General features: G+C 40.2%; 1 protein-coding gene across 4 annotated transcripts in view; it reads right to left on the reverse strand.

The window, feature by feature from the left end:
* Cadps (calcium-dependent secretion activator 1) overlaps positions 1-23,593 on the reverse strand; it is a 1,208,856-nt gene that overhangs the window by 43,738 nt on the left and 1,141,525 nt on the right. For all 4 annotated transcript variants that reach the window (XM_090389907.1, XM_090389906.1, XM_090389908.1 and 1 more), the window contains one exon: positions 14,141-14,286. In XM_090389907.1, the coding sequence (XP_090246033.1) occupies positions 14,141-14,286 (146 nt within the window). The remainder of the gene's footprint in view (positions 1-14,140; positions 14,287-23,593) is intronic.

The following is a 23,593-nucleotide window of genomic DNA, read 5'->3' on the forward strand; positions in this document are numbered from 1 at the left end:
CAAGACTACTCTTGTTCAGCATCACTTAGCATAGATTGGTTGACTATTGATGATCATACCCAGGAAGCTGATAAACTGAATGAGTATTTTGCATCCACATTCACACATGAGGAGTTATTCGATGAGAGGAGTGCCAGAAGTTTATCAAACTGTAACAGAGAGCTAAGTGATTTTGCAATAACTGAGAGCAAAGTGGAGGAGAAATTGTTGAAGTTAAACATAGGGAAGGCACCTGGGGTGGACGGGATGTTAGCATTAGCAACGGCATATGATGAAAGAAAGCAAGCTTATATAACATCAGCCAAAAAAAAAAAAAAAAAAAAAAACCACACACAGACCTTACTCATTTCATCCTTCCACTTGCTCCAAATGTTTGTCTAGTTCTGCCTTGAATCTGATTAAGCTATCAACTTCTACGACAGATAGAAGTTTGTTCCAGCAATCAACCGCCCGCTGGCTAAAAACAAACTTCTGCACATCTATCCTACAACTGTCTTTCCTCAATCTGAATTTATGCCCTTTCATTCTGACCAAGAGAAAGAATTCCATCAGCTTAGAGCATGCTCAAACCATTCAAGGCTTTATACACCTCAATCAGTTCACCTCGCAGGTGTCTAGTCATCATTGCAAAACTGTAATTTGCAAAACTTGAGCCTTTCTTCGTAAGAGCAACCCTTTATTCCATTCACTAATCTTGTTGCACTTATCTGTACTCATTCCAACAGCTTTTTATCCTTCTTAAAATGAGGCCTCCAGACCTGTATACAGTACTCAAGGTACTGTATACAGGCCTGACCATTGTCTTATACAAGGGGATAATCTCCTCCTTATCCCTGCTAGAAAAATTCCTGTATATTATTGACAAGATACCATGAGCAGACCGTTTACACTGTTCAGAAAACTTCATATCTGCCTGCACAATTAACCCCAAGTATTTTTCATTCTCTATCACTGTAAGTGTAGCTCCACAGAGTTGATACGTTACTCTTGTGTTACTGCTTCCTATATGCAGTACTTTATATTTGTAAATGTTAAACTTCAGTTGCCACCTCTTAGCCCATCTGCTCAACTTTTCTAGATTCTGTTGCAGCAGCATACTGTCATTAGTGTCATTAACAATCCTCCTGATATACCATCATTAATATCACTGATGAACACAGAAAACAACAATGGACCCGACATTGAACCCTAGGGGACTCCACTAATAACATTAGTCCAAGAAGAGCAGTGCCATTGAATACCACTCTCTGTCTTTTCCCACGCAACCATTCCTTTATCCATAGCAGCAATTTGCCTCCAATGCCACACGCTCCAATTTGTGCAGCAGTCTTCCAAGTGCAACAGTATCAAAAATGTTTCAAAGATCCAAATATATGATATCAAAATTATTCTTTGCATTCAGTTCCTTTGTGACTCCATCATAGTATCCAATCAAATTGGTCAGACAAGGTTTCCCCTTAACAAATCTATGCTGTGTCCGAGCTATAAATGAAGTCTTGTCTAGATGATCCTGCAATGCCTCTTTAACCAGTGCCTCCATTAATTTCCCTGGGACACAAGTTAAACTAACAGGTCTGTAATTACCTGTGTCTCTCTCTGGTCCTTTGTGGATTGAGTTCACATTTGCACATCTCCAGTCCATGGGTACCTCCCCTGAGTCCAAGGAAGCTCTCATAATTATGGCTAAGGGTTTGCTAACTTCCTTTTCTGCCTCCTTTAATATAATTGGATAGATTCCATCAACCCCAGATGCTTTCTTATGTTTATCTTCAACAATTTCTCCTCCACTTTACTCTCAGTGATTACAGGATTAACTAGCTCACTGCCAGAGTTTAATACACCTGTGGCATTCCCCTCCGTGAATAACTCCTCATGTGTGAATGTAGATGCAAAATATTCATTTAGTTTGTTATCTACCTGAGCAGGATCATCAACAGTTGAACCATCGATATCAAGTGGACCAATCTGACTCGGACCCTTGCTTCTAGAGTTTTCATAATTAAAGAACTCTTTGCTGTTTTTCTTTGCATCCTTTGCCAAAGATTTCTTGTAATCTGCCTCTGCCTGCCTAATCTCCTTTGTGACTTGGTTACAGACCAGTTTATATCTATGATAGGTTTCTGTGTGACCTGTTAATTTATATGTATCCCCTGCATTTTTCTTCTCTGCCACAGGTCTAATTAGTTAATCTGACATACACTTAGGCCTAAATTTTGAACAATATTTCTTAGTTGGTATGTAAAGCCTAGTAGCTTCAAAGATAAGTTCTTTGAATGCTTCCCATTTTGAATTTGCTGTTGGTAACATCATCAGTTGGTCCCACTGTATAGAATTTAAATACTGTCTCAGACCACCACAGTCATCTTTACAAAAGCAAAAACCCTTCTCTTTACCCCTGATAGTAGTTACCTCTTTGAGTAAATCCAACTTCAGCACACAGTGATCACTGCCACCCAGTGGTTCCTTTAACTGCAGATTCTTAATGCATGAGGAATCACTACTGATTCTTCATGAAGAATGATGCATGAAGAATTAATGTATGAAAAATCACTACTCCCTCTAGTTGCCTCCCAAACATGCTGCTGTAGAAAACAATCATCCAATAAATCCATAAAAGCTTTGCTAGTGTGTGAGTGACCAATCTACAAGTTCCAGTTGATATCTGGAAGGTTAAAATCCCCAATTATAAGACATCTGATTTACTGGCCCACTATATTTCTCTGCAAAACTGCTGATTATACTAATCAAATTCATTAGGGCTATAACACACACCTACTCTTATTTTTCCTTTTATAGTGTTTATATCAAACCAAACAGACTCAAAATTGCATTGTCCACTAACATCAATTGGATGCTCTTCCTTAGATTTTATGTGTTTCTTAACTAATAGCATAACCCCTCGTCTCTTCCTGTCTTGTCTATCCTTTCTGTACACAATGTACTCCTCAAATTCCACATCTGCACTGCTTATGTCTGTATAACACCATGTCTCTGATATCCCAACAATATCTGCCTTTGATGTCGTGACTAGCACTTCCAGCTCATCAAATTTATTAACTATAATCCTAGCATTGGTGTACATGTAAGTATACGTGTAGCTGTTTCTACTCTTAGTAACCCTAACACAGCCCGTGTATTTATTTGTTCCACTATGATTCCCATTAGTCCTGAAAATCTCCATTGCCTTGCTTTCCAGACTGCTGCTCATTCTAATAGAAGCAGTGCAAGAATCACTTTTGTCTCTGCCTGCGACAACTGTTAACCTTTTAGTCTGTGTTTCCCCTGAAGCTAGCAGTTTTCCGTCCCACCTAACACTGTCTCGATAGCATCAGCAAATATTCTTGCACCCTTTCTATTTAAGTGTACCCCATCCGAGTAGAAGCAGTCTTTCCTGTCAACAAGCACAGACCAGGCTGAAAAAAAAATCTACCCCTTGAGCCTTGCACAATCTCTCCAAGGCCGAATTGATCAACAAGGCTCTCATCATATAGTCCCTCCTATCGTGTGTGGGCAGAATTGCAGACACGTTCACATTCAACCCTAACTCGCGACTTTTTTTCAACTGTGAACCGTATTTGTTGAGTAGCACACGCTTCTTGATTAGACCGGGGTTCGAGCCCGTCAACACCAAATACGGAGGATGTAGAAAGGTCAGGGAATGACCACCGCAAATCCCCGGAGCAATATGGCCTTTGTTGCTAATGCTCCTAAAAACCAAATAACACACAAACTTGTTGAGTAAATCTGCAGATCTCTTACTGTTAATGTCATTAGTTCCAACGCGTACAACAATATCACCTTTTGTGCCCTTAAAAGATGATATCTGCTCTACGATGTCATCAACCTTTGCCCCTGGCAGACATACTCTGGTCTTGTCCACCCATCCTTTTTACACACAATGTTCTCTGTTTCCCTGACAATAGTCACCCACAACTACTAGTTCCTGTGGGACCACAACATTATGCCTTTTGGGGTTGCCGCTCTGTTGCCTGATGCACAGGAGTGAGCTCTGCCGTTGAACTAGGCAGCTGAGAGCTTGATGGGCTCCTCATATTAATTTCTTTGAGGGCATTTACCCTACATCTCAAGCTCTAATAGATGCCCATCAGAATGCTGAGTTGGTGCCTAATTTCTTGACACTCTAGACACCTAGCACACACAAAGGCATCCTCCTTGGTGAGATCATGTTCTCTTTTAGAAAGGTGGGGAAATATTTCAGATTTCGCACATTTTTTGGGACTGTGATGCATTGGAGAATCGCGCCCTCATTTCTTCCCCGAGTCACAGCATTCTCACTAGTCTGTGATCTTTGCTTTGCAGCTCTAGTCTGGGTCATGATTTCCATTTAAATACAATTTAATTAACAATGAATTTTAATAAGATTAATATTATTTTTGATTAATTGATAATACTATGATAAGCTGACAGATTCCTAAAACAGTGCTTCGTATTATGCTATCTAGTTTTACTTTATACCTTACGCTATCAGTTCGAGATACATATACTTTACACTATTTCTTATCAACTACAATGTGGCTGCTAGTTCAACAATATTGGCGCCAACACCAGGAGTCGTATCTTCCAAAAATCGCTAGTTAAATTCAAAATAAGAAGCTAACGAATGCTACCAAAACGTTTAATATCTCCTTAAAACACGTTAATTAATGAAGAATATGGTAAAAATTAAAAATACTTATCCCTTTACAGCAGCCAAAAATCCACAGACTGTTCTCCTCTGCGACTAGAGCCTGAATATGAATTGGTGGAGAAAGCTGTTTTTCTGGCTTTTAGTACTCAATTTTGAACCGCTTTGTCTTGATGAAGGCAACAGATCAATCTGAAAAGTACCTTTGTTATAAGTAGTTTTGAAAGAAATTGCTTGCTCAGCTAGTAGATGTCCTTTTTAGAAAAAGGCTATCAAGTTCAGATGCTAGAGAGAGAGAGAGAGAGAGAGAGAGAGAGAGAGAGAGAGAGAGAGAGAGAGAGAGAGAGAGAGAGAGAGAGAGAGAGAGAGATTGAATGGCCATCTTAATTTTGTGATGAAATAAGACAATTCATATAAGAAGAGGACTGTGCAGTGATATGTAGTGACAGAAGGGTTGGGGTGGAAGAAAATAAATGGTTTAGTACTGTAAGAAGCTCTAAAAATCCAGGATTGTTCCTGGAGAATGTTTCAAGGAATATAACACACTAAGATCATATAAATCATAAATATTAAAAAATGTGTTATCCAACAGTTTTATATGACAACTCATGTAAACTCATAATAAATAATTTTTAAGAGTTCATATTCAGTATTCATTTTTTTTGATTTTTGAACTGGCCCAGGAAAGGTGGACAGGAGAAATAATACTGCACTGCAAGCAGTTAATATTATAAGTAAAGTTACTTATGTACAACCACATGGAAAGATAGACAGTTGAATGGTTGGATATGCTGTAGCTAGCAGTGTTATATGCATTTGTGAAATTGCCTAAAAAAGGCAGAAATATAAAGTTTAAACTTAAAAATGGTGGGATTTTTGACCTTTATATAGCTGCATTATATTAACACACGTTTTACTCAAAGCTTCAAGTTATCCAATGATTATTAGGAAATATCAGGGACTTCTTTATAAAGATAACTCATATACACTTAAGTTAGTTATAAACCAGTTATACAAATATATTAACAAAAAATCAGTAGCTTTCGGGACGTGCGTTCCTTTGTCAATTGACAAATTAAATACAAATTTAAATACAATACAACGAGCTGAGTGAGGCACAAATAATCATGCGTCATTGTTGTTGCGCGGACGTGTGCTGCTTTCTACGCCACTGATCATCTAGCAATAAAACGGTTGTCTCCAGGATGGGATGTAGACATATGCCTTTGGATTGCTTACTATGTTGAGTGACTCTAGAAATAGGCGGTGGCGAGAGTGTCGTGAGTGGTCTACTATTTTAAAGTTGCGTTTGGGGTCAAGATCGTGGTTGGTGGAACAGAAATGTTCCGTGACCGTGGACTGGTCAGTTTCGGCAAGCCAGATTGCTCTGTCGTGTTCCGTGAGGCGAACCTGGAGACGCCTTGATGTTTCTCCTATGTAGCAACTGTTACAGTCTCTACAGGTGATGCAATATACCACATTGCTGCGTAAGACAGGTGTGACAGGGGTCTTCACGCTGGAGACAAGTGAACGTAGGTTCCTGCAGGGTAATTGCACACATTTGATGTTGTAACTTCTAAGGACCTTCGAGATCCGTCCTGACACGCCTGGATAATAGGGAATGTAGGCGGACGATATACCGACTTGGTTTGGTGGTCTTGGGTTGGATATGAGTTCTTCTGCCTGTAATAGGCATCTGCTTAGTACATGGGATGGATAACCACATTTGGTTAGGTCCGCCTTCACACGGGAGATCTCGTTACGCCTAATTGTGTCGGTGATGGAATGGCTCCAAGCCCTGGAGAATAGGGTGCGGGCAGTGCTATTGAGATGGCTTGGTGCGTGGCCGGATCTGTAGTTAGTGAATTGACTGCACCACATGGGTTTGCGGTATACTGAGGTCTCTAGATGTGGGCCTACGCGATGCACTTCGACGTCCAGGAACGGGAGCGTACTGCTCACCTCTGATAAAGGGGTGGTTGAGGGGGAGAAGACAGAGAGTGGTAATCAATGGACACTGCTCATCGTGGATTAATGTTATTAGTGGAGTCCCTCAGGGCTCAGTGTTGGGTCCATTATTGTTTTCTGTATTTATAAATGATATTGATGATGGTATATCAAGCTTAATGTCCAAGTTTGCAGATGATACAAAGGTTGGCAGGGTTGTCAAGGACACTACTGACACTATGCTGCTGCAACAGGATCTGGAAAGGTTGAGCAGATGGGCTGAGAGGTGGCAAATGAAGTTTAACATTGACAAATGTAAAGTACTACACATGGGAAACAGCAACCCCAGAGCAACGTATCAACTCTGTGGTACTACACTGCAGTGGTAGAGAATGAAAGGGACTTGGGGTTAATTGTGCAGGCAGATATGAAGTTCTCTGAGCAGTGCAGACGGGCTGCAAGAGTAGCTCATGGAGTATTGTCAATGATATACAGGAATTTTTCCAGCAGGGATAAGGAGGTGATTATTCCATTGTATAAGTCGATGGTCAGGCCACACCTAGAGTACTGTATACAGGTCTGGAGGCCTCATTTCAAGAAGGATGTAGAGCTGCTGGAACGAGTACAGAGAAGGGCAACAAGATTAGTGAATGGAACAATGGGGTGCTCTTACGAAGAAAGGCTTAAGTTTTGCAAATTACAGTGTCTGGAGACTAGGCACCAGCGAGGTGATCTGATAGAGGTGGATAAAGCCTTGAATGGTTTGAGCATGCTCAATGCTGATGGGATTCTTCCTCTAGCTCAGAAAAATCACCTGAGAGGGCATAAATTCAAATTGAGGAAAGACAGATGTAGGATAGATGTGCGGAAATTTGCCTTTAGCCAGCGGGTGGTTGGTTGGTGGAACAGACTTCCATCCCTTGTGGTGGAGGTTGATAGCCTAAATAAGTTTAAGGCTCAGCTGGACAGGTATTTTGAACGAACAGAGGGGTGAAGTGGAAGTGGTTTTTTTTGTTTTTTTTTTTCTTTTTTGGCTGATGCTGCATAAGCTTGCTTTCTTGCATCAAATGCCTCTACTAATGCTAATGCTAATGCTAATGTTGTAATAGGTGTAGGTGGGTTCTGGTGTATCTGCTCCTCCAGATCTTCCATGGCGATGTTAGCTACTACGGAACTGACAGGGGCACCCATAACAGTGCCATGTACCTGCTGGTGGAGTGAATCCTCAAAAGTGAAGATGCTGCTTGATAAGCATAGGTTGAGGGCGGTACAGATGTCATCAGTGGATAGTGATAGTAGTAGTAGTAGTGGCATGTGATGCAAGAAAGCAAATGTATGAGCTTATGCAGCATCAGCCAAAAAAAAAAAAAAAAAAAAAAAAATCACACCATTCCCTCCAAATGCCTGTCCAGTTCCTCCTTAAATTTATTCAACCTATCAACTTCCACAATGACAGATGGAAGTTTGTTCCAGCAATTAACCACCTGCTGGCTAAAGGCAAATTTCTGCACATATAATCTACATCTGTCTTTTCTTAATTTGAATTTATGCCCCCTTAGATTCGTAATCTGAACAAGTGGAAGGATCCCATCAGAATTCAGCGTGCTCAACCTATTCAAGGCCTTATATACCTCAATCAGATCACCGCGCAGGTGCCTAGTCTCCAGCCACTGCAATTTGCAGAACTTAAGCCTCTCTTGGTAAGAGGATCCCTTCATTCCCCTCACCAATCTTGTTGCCCTTCTCTGTACACGCTCAAGTAAATCTACATCCTTCCTAAAATGAGGCCTCCAGACCTGTACGCAGTACTCAAGCCGTGGCCTGACCATTGCCTTATACAGAGGGATAATCACCTCCTTTTCCCTGCTAGCAAAATTCCTATATATCATTGACAAAACCCCATGACCTGCCCTGCCAGCATGTCTGCATTGCTCAAAAAATTTCATATCTGACTGCACAATTACTCCCAGGTCTTTTTCATTTTCTACCACCTTAAGTGTAGTACCACACAGTTGGTACGTTTCTCTGGGGGTTACTTCTACCCATAAGCAGTACTTTGCATTTGTCAAGGTTAAACTTCAGTTGCCACTTCTTAGCCCATCTGCCCAAATTATCTAGATCCTGTTGCAGTAGCACACTGCCATTACTGTCATTAACAACCCTGCCAACCTTTGTATCATCTTCAAACTTCGACACTAAGCCTGATATACCTTTATCAATATCATTGATAAATATACAAAACAACAGGGGACCCAACACCGAACCCTGTGAGACTCCACTAATAACATTAGTCCACGAAGAGCAGCACCCATTGATTACCACCCTTTGTCTTCTCCCACTCAACCATCCTTTTATCCATTGTAGCAACTTACGCTTAATACCATTCTGCTCCAATTTGTACAGTAGTCTTCCATGCACAACAGTGTCAAAAGCTTTCCTGAAATCCAAGTATATGATATCAAAATTATTTTCTGCATCCAGTTCCTTTGTAACCACATCATAATAACCAATCAAATTTGCCAGACAAGACTCTACCTTAACAAACCCATGCTGTGTCTGAATTATTGCTGCAGTCTTGTCTAGATGATCCTGTAATGCATCTTCAACCAGTGATTCCATTATTTTACCCGGAACAGAAGTTAAACTAACTGGTCTGTAGTTACTCGTGTCACCCTTCGATCCCCCTTTGTGAATTGGGGATACATTTGCACATCTCCAGTCCGTGGGAACCTCCCCTGAGTCCAAGGATGCTCTCATAATTATGGCTAAGGGTTTGCTTAGTTGCCTTGCCGCCTCCTTTAATATAACTGGATAGATCCCATCCACCCCAGGTGCTTTTCTTACGTTTAACTTCAACAATTTCTCTTCCACTTTGCTCTCGGTTATTACAAAATCATTAAGTATCTTGCTACAATTTGATAACCTGCTGCCATTTTCAAACCTTAATAATTCCTCACGTGTGAATGTAGATGCAAAATACTCATTCAGTTTGTTTGCTATCTGAGCAGGATCATCAACAGTCGAACCATCGATGTCAAGTGGACCGATCAGATTCATCCCCTTCCTTTTAGAGTTTATATAAGTAATGAAATCCTTGCTGTTTATTTTAGCATCTTTTGCCAAGGATTTCTCGTAATCTGCCTTCGCCTGCCAAACCTCCTTTGTGACCTGATTACAGATTAACTTATATCTGCCATATGCTTCTGAGTCGCTTGATAATTTATATGCATCCCATGCATTTTTCTTCTCTGTTACGAGTGTCATTAGTTCATTTGACAACCATTTAGGCCTAAACCTTGAAAAATATTTCTTAATAGGTATGAACCTTTTAGTAGCTTCCACGATTAATTCCTTGAATGCTTCCCACTTAGAATTTACTGTTGGTAACATCGTCAGTTGATCCCACTGTACAGAAACTAAAAACTGTCGGAGACCAGTGTACTCGCCTTTACGGAAGCAAAAACCCTTTCCTTTACCACTGATAGTAGTTAAATCTTTAAGTAAATCCCACGTCAGTACACTGTGATCACTGCCACCTAGTGGTTCTTTTATCTGCAAATTCCTAATACATGAATGATCACTGCTGATAACCAGATCAAGAGTATTACTTTCTCTGGTTGCCTCTCGAACATGCTGCAGCAGAAAACAATCATCCAATAAATCCACAAAAGTCTGACTAGTGTGTGTGTGCCCAACCCACAAATTCCAGTCAATATCTGGGAAGTTAAAATCCCCCATTATAAGACATTCCGATTTACTAGCCCACTCTATTTCTCTGTACAATTGTTCATTGTACTCATTCAAGTCATTAGGCCTATAACACACTCCTACTCTTATTTTTGCTTTCGCAGTGCTTATGTCACACCAAACTGACTCAACAGTGCACTGTTCATCTATATCAACTGGATGCACTTCTTTTGATTTTATGTTTTTCTTTATTACCAGCCTAACACCTCCTCCCTTCCTATCCTGTCTATCCTTTCTGTACACATTGTACTCCCCAAATTCCAGTTCGGCATTCCTTATATCTGTGTGACACCACGTCTCTGATATCCCAACAATATCCGCCTTTGATATCTTGACCAACACTTCAAATTCATCAAATTTATTTACTATACTTCTAGCATTGGTATACATGCAAGTATACATGTACCTATTCTTATTCTTAATTACTCTAACACATCCCATATACCCACCTGTTTCACGATGACTGCCATCCGTCCCTGAAACCCCCAACACCCCTCGCTCCAGGTCGCTACTTATTCTAATAGAAGTTGTGCAAGAATCACCTTCACCTCTGCCTACGGCTACTGTTAAACTATTAGACCTTGTATCCCCCCAAGCTAGCAGTTTTCCGACCCACCTAACACTGCCTCGATAGCATCAGCAAATATTCTTCACCCTTTCTATTTAAGTGTATCCCATCCCTGTAGAAGCAGTCTCTCCTGTTAACAAGTACAGTCCAGGCTGAAAAAAATTCTATCCCTTGAGCCTTGCGCAATCTTTTCAGGGCCGAATTGATCGACAAGGCTCTCATCATATACTCCCTCCTATCGTGTCTGGGCAGAATTGCAGACACTTTCAAATTCAACCCTATTTCATGGCTTTTTTTCAACAGTGATCTGTACTTGTTAAGTAATTCTGTCGGTCTCCTACTCTTAATATCATTAGTGCCATCGTGTACAACTATATCACCTTTTGTGCCCTTAAAAGATAATATTCGCTCTACGTCATCAACCTTTGCCCCTGGCAGACATACCTTGGTCCTGTTCCACCTATCCTTTTTACAAAGGATGTTCCCCGTTTCCCTGACAATAGAGTCACCAACGACTACTAGTTCCTTTGGGACCAGCGCAATCTGCCTTGAGGGTTGCCGCTGTGTTGCGTGATGATCAAGTGCAAGCTCTGGCGTTGATGTGGGCAGCTGAGAGCCTGATGGGCCCCTCAATTTAGATCTTTCGAGGGCATCCACCCTGTCCTTCAAACTCTCATATAGGCCCATAACAACGCTGAGTTGTCGCCTGATTTCCTTACACTCCTTACATCGCGCACACACAAAGACATCCCCCATGGCAATATCATGTTCCGTTCCAGATAGATCGGCAAACATTTCACAAGTTGCACATTTTTTTAGGCTGTGATGCGTTGGAGAATCGCCCCCCTCAGTTCTCCCACGAGTCACAGCACTCCTGCCACTTTGTGCCCGTTGCTTTGCTGCTCTAGTTTGGGGCATGATATTTTAAATTAATAAGATCAATAAATTAAATTAAATTAAATGTCAATACTACGCTATCTAATAGAAACAGTGAAGCGTATTACTGTTTCTATAATTATACGTTAGAGCTACCTAGCTACCTCAATTAAAGTGATGGCCTGGATTGGAGGCGTAAGTCGTTCTCGAGGAGCCTTCTGGTGCAGTGCACAGCCTGTTGGACGGGAATTGAAGTGAATAAAGAAACCACATCAAATGATGCCATGACAGTTGTCAGGGATTGAAAGGTCCTTAATGAGGTGGATGAATTCACTGCTATTTTTAACGGTGTGCGATGTATTACCTATAAGAGGTGAGAGGAGGCGCGCGATATGTTTGGACAGTTCATACGTTGGGGTACTGCAGCACGACACTATAGGTCTGAGGAGAATACCCGGTTTGTGGATCTTTGGTAATCCATAGAATTGCGGTAGTTGGCAGCCAGTAGCACGTAGAAGACACTGAGTTGTGGTCGAGATCTTCTTATCTTTAAACCATGTGTGGACGAGTTTATTGACATGTGTCTCTAGACGTTTCAAGACCTTAATGGGTGGATCAGATAGAGGTACATATACGTTTGGGTCTAGTAGTAGGGTCAGGGCTTTCTCTCGGTAGGTTGATCGGTCCAACACAACGGTCTGGCACCCTTTATCCGCAGGAAGTACGACGATGGAGTTGTCTTTTCTTATAGATGATAGGGCGGCACGCTGGCGATGGTTAAGGTTTGAGTAAGTTTTTCGAGTGCTGCGGAGGATTGCGGCAGTCCTGAAACGGATCTCATGGGCAGTTTCTTCGGGAAGGTTGGTAATACTGGCTTCTATACCCACAGCGAGCTGTGTGAATGGAGGTTTGGATGGTATAACGGCGAATTTCATGCCGTTGGATAAAACATTCAGCTGCTCGTTGGATAGTTGTTTGCTGCTTAGATTCAAGACGAAGGAAGTTGTGTCATTTGAACGTGTGCTCGCCTTTAAGGAGTTAGCTTCTATGCTTAAGTTTATGAATTTGCGCTGTTGGCGTAAACGGTAGGTATCAGAGATCTGATTAGCCCGATGGCAGATGGTATGTATAAGGTTCGTAAATACGATAGGCGAGACCTTACCTTGTTGTTGTTGTAACAGTCTGGACTTGTTGTAGTCAGCGCTCTTGATTTAAGGATCGCCTCACGGAACACGACAGAGCAATCCGGCTTGCCGAAACTGACCAGTCCGCGGTCACGGAACATTTCTGGGCCACCAACCACGATCTTGACCCCAAACGCGACTTTAAAATAGTAGACCACTCACGACACTCTCGCCACCGCCTATGGCTAGAGTCACTCAACATAGTAAGCAATCCAAAGGCATTAAATCGCCAGAAAGGCATACGTCTACATCCCATCCTGGACACAACCGTTTTATTTCTGGATGATCAGTGGCGTAGAAAGCAGCACACGTCCGCGCAACAACAATGACGCATGATTAACGTGCCTCACTCAGCTCGTTGTATTGTATTTAAATTTGTATTTAATTTGTCAGTTGACAAAGGGACACGCGTCCCGAAAGCTACTGATTTTTTGTTAATATATTTGTATAACTGGTTTATAACTAACTTAAGTGTACATTAAACTATGGACCCCAGTACTCCAGGCCCATTCGTTACTAAAGATAAATCACCTTTTAAATGGAATTTATTTTTATTTATTGTATTGCAGGTGGAGTGATGATCGCAAAACGATTTCTGACCTTTCTGAATGAATGTTTCTGGGACAATGTCATTACTTTGGACTAGTGGATTCTCTTCCAATAGTCCAAATTTCTGAGATCTCAATCCATGTGAATTTTGCTGTGGGGATATGTCAGAGATACAGTTTACCAGAGAAAACTAAAGGTCTTTGGAACAACTAAAATCATCAATTCAACATCACGTTTTTGATATTTCAAAAGTTTTCCCAAAATGTCATAATAAATTTTAGAGTGAGGATGACAAAAATTGTTGAAGTTCAGGGACACCACATTGAATGCACTGTGGTATCAATTTCATCAGAAATTGATTTGCAAATCACTTAAATAAACTTTTGTACTCTCAATAGTTATGCGGCCATCCGGTATCTTTATAAAGAGCTCTCTAATGCTTCTCTAATCCTTTATGTAGTTTGATTTCATTCTGCACATAAAGAATGCCAATACTTAATTTAAATTTAACTTTTATTGTTGAGACTTCATATTTTAAAACGATTTACAGGGATACAGTATTTTATATGAATAAAATCACCATTTAATCATGAAACAGCTACATTCTATCAATTAAAAACATACTCTGAATCTTCTTTCTCCCGATGACTGGCTTCTGTGACTGAGGCGGAAGCTTCTTCTAGCTGAAGGCGACTTGTAATAGTTTGATAAGTCTTTGAATTTAGTTTTTCTTCTTCAATTCCTTGCAATTCAAAGTCTGAATATAATTTCTAGAGGAATGAAAAAATACCATAACTGTTTTTTTAAAATAATCAGAATGATCACTTATCCTATAATACAATGTTTCAGAAGGTGTGGGTCATGCACACCTCCCACTCTCCCACTGTGGATATGACATTTTTTGGTATTAGGAGATATAAACCAAACTGTAATTACATTTTTAATTCATGGTGCATGAGAGCCCTGTCAATCAATTCGGCCCTGGAAAGATTGTGCAGGGCTCAAGGGGTAGAATTTTTTTCAGCCTGGTCTGTACTTGTTAACAGGAGAGACTGCTTCTACAGGGATGGGATACACTTAAATAGAAAGGGTGCAAGAATGTTTGCTGATGCTATCGAGGCAATGTTAGGTGGGTCGGAAAACTGCTAGATTGGGGGGATACAAGGACTAATAGATTAACAGTAGCCACTGGCAGAGGTGAAAGTGATTCTTGCACTGCTTCTATTGGAATGAGCCGCAGCCTGGAAAATAAGATGCAGGATATTTCAGAGACTGCTGGGAATCATTGGGGTACAAGTAAACACATGGGTTGTGTTAGGGTAGCTAAGAAAAAGAACAGGTGCATGTATACTTGTGTGTACACCAATGCTAGGAGTTTAGTAAATAAATTTGATGAATTTGAGGTATTGCTCAAAACATCAAAGGCAGATATTGTGGGGATTTCAGAGACGTGGTGTCACACAGATATAAGAAATGCAGAACTGGAATTTGGGGAGTACAATGTGTACAGAAAGGATAGACAGGATAGGAAGGGAGGAGGGGTTATGCTATTAATTAAGAAACACATAAAATCCAAGGAAGTGAAGCCAGTCGACATCGCTGGACAGTGCAGTGTCGAGTCAGTTTGGTGTGACATAAGCATTGGGAGATCAAAATTGAGAGTAGGAGTGTGCTATAGGCCTAATGACTCTGATGAGTATAATAAGAAACTGTTCGGAGAAATAGAGTGGGCCAGTAAATCAGAGAGTCTTATAATGGGGGATTTTAATTTCCCAGATATTGACTGGAATTTGGGGGCTGGTCACTCACACAGTAGCAAGGCTTTTGTGGATTTATTGGATGATTGTTTTCTACATCAGCATGTTCGGGAGGCAACTAGAGGGAGTAATACTCTTGATTTGATTATCAGTAGTGATTCTTCATGCATTCAGAATCTGCAGATAAATGAACCACTTGGTGGCAGTGATCACAGTGTGCTGAAGTGGGAGTTACTCAAAGAGGTAACTACCATTAGGGGTAAAGGGAAGGGGTATTGCTTTCGTAAAGGCGACTACAATGGACTGAGACAGTATTTAAATTCTATACAGTGGGATCAACTGATGATATTGCCAACAGCAAATTCAAAATGGGAAGCATTCAAAGAACTTATCGTGGAAGCTACTAGGCTTTACATACCAACTAAGAAATATTGTTCAAGGTTTAGGCCTAAATGGTTGTCAGATGAACTAATGAGGCATATGGCAGAGAAGAAAAATGCATGGGATACATACAAATTAACACGTGACACGGATGCCTATGATAGATACAAGTTGATCTGTAACCAAGTTACAAAGGAGGTTAGGCAGGCGAAGGCAGATTACGAGAGATCCTTGGCAAGGGATGCGAAGAAAAACAGCAAAGAGTTCTTTACTTATGTAAACTCTAGAAGGAAGGGGATGAATCAGATTGGTCCACTTGAGATCGATGGGTCAACTGTTGATGACCCTGCTCGGGTAGCTAACAAACTAAATGAATATTTTGCATCGACATTCACACATGAGGAGTTATTCAGCGAGGGGAATGCCAGAGGTGTATTCAACTCTAGCAGTAAGCTAGAGAATCTTGTAATAACTGAGAGCAAAGTGGAGGAGAAATTGTTGAAGATAAACACAAGAAAGGCACCTGGGGTGGATGGGATCTATCCAGTTATATTAAAGGAGGCAGCAAAGGAGGTAAGCAAACCCTTAGCCATAATTATGAGAGCTTCCTTGGACTCAGGGGAGGTACCCATTGACTGGAGATGTGCAAATGTGACCCCAATTCACAAAGGGGGATCAAAGGCTGACACAAGTAATTATAGACCTGTGAGTTTAACTTCTGTTCCCGGAAAATTAATGGAGGCACTGGTGAAAGAAGCACTGCAGGATCATCTAGACAAGACTTCAGTTATAGCTAGGACACAGCATGGTTTTGTTAAAGGGAAGTCTTGCCTGACCAATTTGATTGGATACTATGATGCAGTCACAAAAGAACTGGATGCAGGGAATAACTTTGATATTATATACTTGGATCTTAGAAAGGCTTTTGATACTGTTGCACATGGAAGACTGCTGCACAAATTGGAGCAGTGTGGCATTGGAGGCAAGTTGCTGCTATGGATAAAGGGGTGGTTGAGGGGGAGAAGACAGAGAGTGGTAATCAATGGACACTGCTCATCGTGGACTAATGTTATTAGTGGAGTCCCTCAGGGTTCAGTATTGGGGCCTTTATTGTTTTCTGTATTTATAAATGATATTGATGATGGTATATCAGGCTTAATGTCCAAGTTTGCAGACGATACAAAGGTTGGCAGGGTTGTCAAGGACACTACTGACACTATGCTGCTGCAACAGGATTTGGAAAGGTTGAGCAGATGGGCTTCGAGGTGGCAAATGAAGTTTAACATTGACAAATGTAAAGTACTACATATGGGAAACAGCAACCCCAGAGCAACGTATCAACTCTGTGGTACTACACTGACAGTGGTAGAGAATGAAAGGGACCTGGGGGTGGTGGTGCAGGCAGATATGAAGTTCTCTGAGCAGTGCAGACGAGCTGCAAGAGTAGCTCATGGTGTATTGTCAATGATATATAGAAATTTTTCTAGCAGGGATAAGGAGGTGATTATTCCCTTGTATAAGGCAATGGTCAGGCCACACCTAGAGTACTGTATACAGGCCTGGAGGCCTCATTTCAGGAAGGATGTAGAGCTGCTGGAACGAGTACAGAGAAGGGCAACTAGATTGGTGAATGGGACAAAGGGGTTCTCTTACGAAGAAAGGCTTAAGTTTTGCAAATTACAGTGTCTGGAAACTAGGCACCAGCGGGGTGATCTGATAGAGGTGTACAAAGCCTTGAATGGTTTGAGCATGCTCAATGCTGATGGGATTCTTCCTCTAGCTCAGAAAAATCACCTGAGAGGGCATAAATTCAAATTGAGGAAAGACAGATGTAGGATAGATGTGCGGAAATTTGCCTTTAGCCAGCGGGTGGTTGGTGGGTGGAACAGACTTCCATCCCTTGTCGTGGAAGTTGATAGCCTAAATAAGTTTAAGGCTCAGCTGGACAGGTATTTCGAACGAACAGAGGGGTGAAGTGGAAGTGGTTATTTTTATTTATTTATGTTACTTTTTTTTTTTTTTTTTTTTTTTTTTGGCTGATGCTGCATAAGCTTGCTTTCTTGCATCAAATGCCTCTACTAATGCTAATGCTAATGCTAATGCTAATGCTAAATTACCATTAGCATTAGAAGTGGCAAATGATGCAAGAAAGCAGGCTTATACAGGATCAGCAAAAAAAAAAAAAAAAAAAATTCATCTATCCATTACCTCCAATAGTTTCTCTAGTTCTTCTTTGAATTTATTTAAGAGATGGTCAGAAAAATGGCTGCTATGCTTTAATCAAACAAAGTGTAAGGTATTGCACCTGGGGAACAGTAATCCCAAAATAATTTATATATTTGGTGAGTTCAACTAAAGCCGGTAGTGGAGGAAAGAGACTTGGGTATTACGATACAGTCATATATGAAGTTCTCCGAGCACTGTCGACTTGTTGCAAGGAGGGCCCATGGTGTCCTATCGATGATTTATTGAACAATCGCTAGTAGAGATAAGCATGTCATAATCCCATTATATAAGGCTATTGTTAGACCACACTTAGAATACTGTGTTCAAGTATGGAGACTGCACCTAAAGAAAGACACTGTTCTTCTTGAAGGGGTCCAAAGACGGGTAACTCACCTGGTGAGATCAGCAAAAAGGCATCCATATGAGGAAAGACTTCAAATATGTGGGTTGCAGAGCTTGAAAACTAGGCACCTTAGAGGGGACTTGATCAAGCTGTTTAAGGCTCTGAGAGGCATAAGCAAAATGGTTAGGGACAAAATTTTCACGGTTATAAATGATTCTAGAACTAGGGGCCATATTTCAAGTTACAGAAGGAGTTGTTTAGACTGGATTGCAGGAAGTTTTATTTTGGCCAGCAAGTTATAAATTACTGGAATAAGTTACCTACATGGGTGGTAGAGGCTGACACTCTGGGGAAATTCAAAGGTCAGCTGGATAATTAAATAAAGGGAGGAGGGAAATGCATAGGTTGTCTATTTCCTTTTCTCTTATTAATTTTTATTAATATTTTACTTTTTTAAAAAATTTTCTTCTTCTTCTTCTTATTATTATTATTATTTTATGTAATTTTATTATTATTATTATTATTTATTTATTTTTGGATGGTGCAGCATAAGCCATAGGCTTCCTTGCACCATGTGGCCGTTACTAATACTAATATTAACCATCCATAGCAGCAACTTGCCCTCAATGTCACACTGCTCCAATTTGTACAGCAATCGATTATGTGACACAGTATCAAAAGTTTCCTGAAATACAAGTATATGATATCAAAAATTTGCATCCAGTTTCTTTGTAACCACATCGTAGTAACCAATAAAACTGGTCAGATATGATTTTGCATTTAACAAACCTATGTTGCATTTGACAAAACAGTCAAACGCAACATAACTGCAGCCTTGTCTAGATGATCCTGCATTATTTCTTTAACCAGTGACTCGATTATATTTTACATGGAGCAGAAGTTAAAATGATAGGTCTGTAATTACTCATGTCACCCTTGAATTCTCCCCTTTGTGAATTGGGGATAAATTTGCACATTTCTAGTCTATGGGATCTTCCCTGAATCCAAGGTTGCTCTCATAATTATGGCTAAGGGTTTGCTTACTTCCTTTGCAGCTTACCTGAATATAACTGAAAAGATCCAATTCACCACAAGTGCCTTTCTTATGAGTAACTTTATGTTTAATTTCTCTTCCACTTTTCTCTCAGTTAGCAGAGGTACATGATGTAAGAAAGCAAGCTTATATAGCATCAGCCAAAAGAAAAAAAAACCTTCCTATTTCACTGATTGTTTGTCTAATTCTGCCTTGAATTTATTTAAGCTATCAACTTCCACAACAACAAGTCTGTTCCAGCAATCAACTACCCGCTGGCTAAAGGAAAACCTCCACACATCTATTCTACAACTGTCTTTCCTCAGTTTGAATCTATGCTCCCTCAGGTTTGTAATCTGAGCAAGAGGAAGAATACCATCAGCATTGAGCCTGCTCAATCTACTGAAGGCCTTATACACCTCAATCAGATCACTTCGCAAGTGCCTAGTCTCCAGAAGCTACAATTTTCAGAATTTAAGCCTTTCTTGGTAACAGCAACCCTTTGTTCCACTCACTAATCTCGCCCTTCTCTGTACTCGTTCCAGTAGCTCTACATGTTTCCTAAAATGAGGTTTCCAGATCTGTATGCAGTACTCAAGATGTGTCCTGACCATTGCCTCATACAAGGGGATAATCATAAAATCATTTCCTTATTATAAAATCATTTATTATAAAAGATTTTATAATAAGGCAGTTATTATAAAATCATTTAGCTCCCTGTTAGAGGTTGTTAATATTCAGGCATCTACTTTCCTAAAGGATTCCTCAAGCATAAATGTAGATTCCACGTACTTATTCAGTTTGTTACTAACTTGAGCAGTATCATCAGCCGCTGAAACATCGATATCAAGTGAACCAATCTGATTCATTCCCTTCCATCTTGTTTACATAAGTAAAGTAGTCTTTGCTGGTTTTTTTGCATCCTTTTCCAAAAAAAAATCTCATAATCTGCCTTTGCTTGCCTAAAGTCCTTTGTGACTTGATTACAAATTAGTTTATATCAACCACAGGCTTCTGTTATGCCTGATAATTTACATGCATTCCATGCATTTTTCTTCCATGCCACGAGTCTCATTAGTTCATATGATATCCATTTAGGCTTAAACCTCAAAGGGTATTTCTTAGTTGATATGAAAAGTCTAGAAGCTTCCATAATTAATTCTTGAAAGCTTCCCATTTAGAATCTGTTAATGGTAACATCAACAGCTGGTCCTACTGTATAGAATTTATAAACTGTCTGAGACCACTGTAGTCAACTTTACGAAAGCAAAAACCCTTCCCTTTACTGTTGATGAGTTATATCTTTACGTAAATCCTACATAAATACAGTGTGACCACTGTAACCCAGTGGTTCATATATCTGCAGATTATAAATGCATGAATAATCCCTGCTGATAATCGGATCAAGAATATTACTCCCTCTTGTTGTCTCTCTAACATGCTGCTGTAGAAAACAGTCATCCAATAAATCCACAAAAGTTTTGCTAGTGTGAGCGTGACCAACCCAGCTCACTCACACACTAGCAAACCTATATTTCAATATCTCGAAAGTTAAAATCCCATACATAAGACATTCTGATTTATTGGTCCACTCTTTTTTTATGTAAATTGTTCTGTGGGTGTTCATTGTACTCATCACAGTCACTGAATCTTGTTGTGAAAAAAAAAAAAAAAAAAAAAAAAGAACTCATTATGAAGGTTTTCACAATATGTGATATAATTATAACTATCAATTTATTTACTTCAGTAGTTCACTACATACAAACACGATGCAATGTCACTAACCTGTCTGCTAGTGAAACTTCCATATAGTTCGAGGCTTTAGTTCTGTTAGCTTAAATTTTAAGTAATGCAGTACCATCTAGACATGAATGCAATTATACTGCAGTCAGAGCATGGACTCGTTAAAGGGCAATCTTGTATGACCAGTCTGATTCATCAGCCAACATGTGATGCAGTAACAAAGGAACTGGATGAAATAAATAATTTAGATATCACATATACTTGGACTTCAGGAAAGCTTTTGAAACTATTGCATGTAGAAGACTGTTGTACACACTAAAGAAGTGTGGCATTAAGGGCAAAGTTACTGCTATGGATAAAGGCATGGATAAGTGGGACAAACCAGAGAGTGGTTATCTCTCTGCTCTTTGTGGACAAATTTTGTTAGTCAAGCTCCACAGGGTTCAGTGCCAGTTACACTGTTGTTTTCTATGTTTATCAATGATACTGACAAAGAAATATCAGGTTTGACACCTAAGTTTGCAGATGATACTAAGGTTGGTAGGGTGGGTAATGACGGAAATCAGGATATGCTACTGTAACAGGACCTACACAAATTATATATTGACAAATGAAAGTTAGTTCATATGTTACAAACACACTCAGAGCAGTGAAGAATGAAAAAGACAAGGGGCAACTGTGTTGTCGGATATGAATTTCTTTGAGTGACAGACAAGCTGTCTGGAAAGAATATGAGGTAAATTATTGCCAGCAGGGATAAGGAGCCGATTATCCCATTGTTTAAGGCAATGATTTGGTCACATCTTGAGTATTGCATACAGGCACACACTTGAGTACTGCATAATATAGAGAGAAACAGAGTGGAACAGCAAATCAGAGTGTCTGAGTAACACACCAGAAGACTTTTTGTGGATTTCTTGGATGACTGTTTTTTACAGCAAAATGTTAGAGAGGAAACAAGAGGAAGCAAAAATCTTGATCAAAGTGATTCTTCGTGCATTAAGAATATGCAGACCCACTGATTGGCAGTGATCACAGTGTACAAATGTGGAATTTAATGAAGACATAACTAGTGTTAAGGGTAAATGCTTTTGCTTTTGTAAAGGTAAATAAAGTGGTCCCAGACATTGTTTAAATTCTGTGTAGTGGGACCAACTGATGGTGTTACCAACAGAAAATTATAAATGGAAAGTATCCAGGGAAGTAATGAAAGATGGTATCAGGTTTTTAATACCAACAAAAAAATATAGTTCAAGGTTTAGACCTAATGGATGAACTGTTTGTTTGTTATTTGGTTTTTAGGAGCATTAGCAATTAAGGCTATATTGCTCCAGGGACATCCGGTGGTCATTCCCTGACCTTTCTGCATCCTCCGTATTTGGTGGTCACAGGCTCGAACCCCGGTCTAATCAAGAAGCATGTGCTACGCACTGCTGCTGCTCCTGACCACCTGGCTATGGAGGCACCTGTCAGTTGACTATTGAGACATGTATTACAGAAGAAAAGTGCTACAGCACTGGTGTTTAACAGTGTTTAACCACGGGGGCTCACATCTGGTGAGTATGGGCTTAGCAAACCCAGGGTCCTGAGCTGAATATCATCATTCTTCTCTTTCTTGGTGATGCCTTTCTACTTCTCCCTCTCTCTCTCACACACACACGGGGGTAACTCGGGAAATTTTTTTTTTTTTGGCTGGTGCAGCATAAGCCTCAGGCTTCTTTGTACCATATGGCTAATAATAATAATAATAATAATAAATAATATTTGCTGATGCTATCGAGGCAGTGTAAGGTGGGTCGGAAAATTGCTAGATTGGGGGGGGGAGACAAAGACTAATAGATTAACAGTAGTCACTGGCAGAGGTGAAAGAGATTCTTACACTGCTTCTATTGGGATGAGCAGAAGCCTGAAAAAAAGATGCAGGATATTTCAGAGACTACTGGGAGTCATTGCGTCACGAGTAAACACATGGGTCGTGTTAGGGTAGCTAAGAATAGAAACAGGTGCATGTATACTTGCGTGTACACCAATGCTAGGAGTTTAGTAAATAAATTTGATGAATTTGAGGTATTGCTCAAAACATCAAAGGCAGATTTTGTTGAGATATCAGAGACGTGGGGTCACACAGATATAAGGAATGCAGAACTGGAATTTGGGGAGTACAACGTCTACAGAAAGGATAGATAGGATAGGAAGGGAGGAGGGGTTATGCTATTATTTAAGAAACATAAAAACCAAGGAAGTGAAGCCAATCGACATCGCTGGACAGTGCAGTGTCGAGTCAGTTTGGTGTGAAATAAGCATTCGGAGATCAAAATTGAGAGTAGGAGTGTGCTATAGGCCTAATGACTCTGATGAGTATAATAAGAAACCGTACAGGGAAATAGAGTGGGCCAGTAAATCAGAGAGTCTTATAATTGGGGATTTTAATTTCCCAGATATTGACTGGAATTTGGGGGCTGGTCACTCACACACTAGCAAGGCTTTTGTGGATTTATTGGATGATTGTTTTCTACATCAGCATGTTCAGGAGGCAACTAGAGGGAGTAATACTCTTGATTTGATTATCAGTAGTGATTCTTCATGCATTAAAA

Source organism: Mastigoproctus giganteus, chromosome 2 (genome assembly GCF_048544385.1).
Source record: "Mastigoproctus giganteus isolate SK-2022 chromosome 2, ASM4854438v1, whole genome shotgun sequence".
NCBI classification, from domain to species: Eukaryota; Metazoa; Arthropoda; class Arachnida; order Uropygi; family Thelyphonidae; genus Mastigoproctus; species Mastigoproctus giganteus.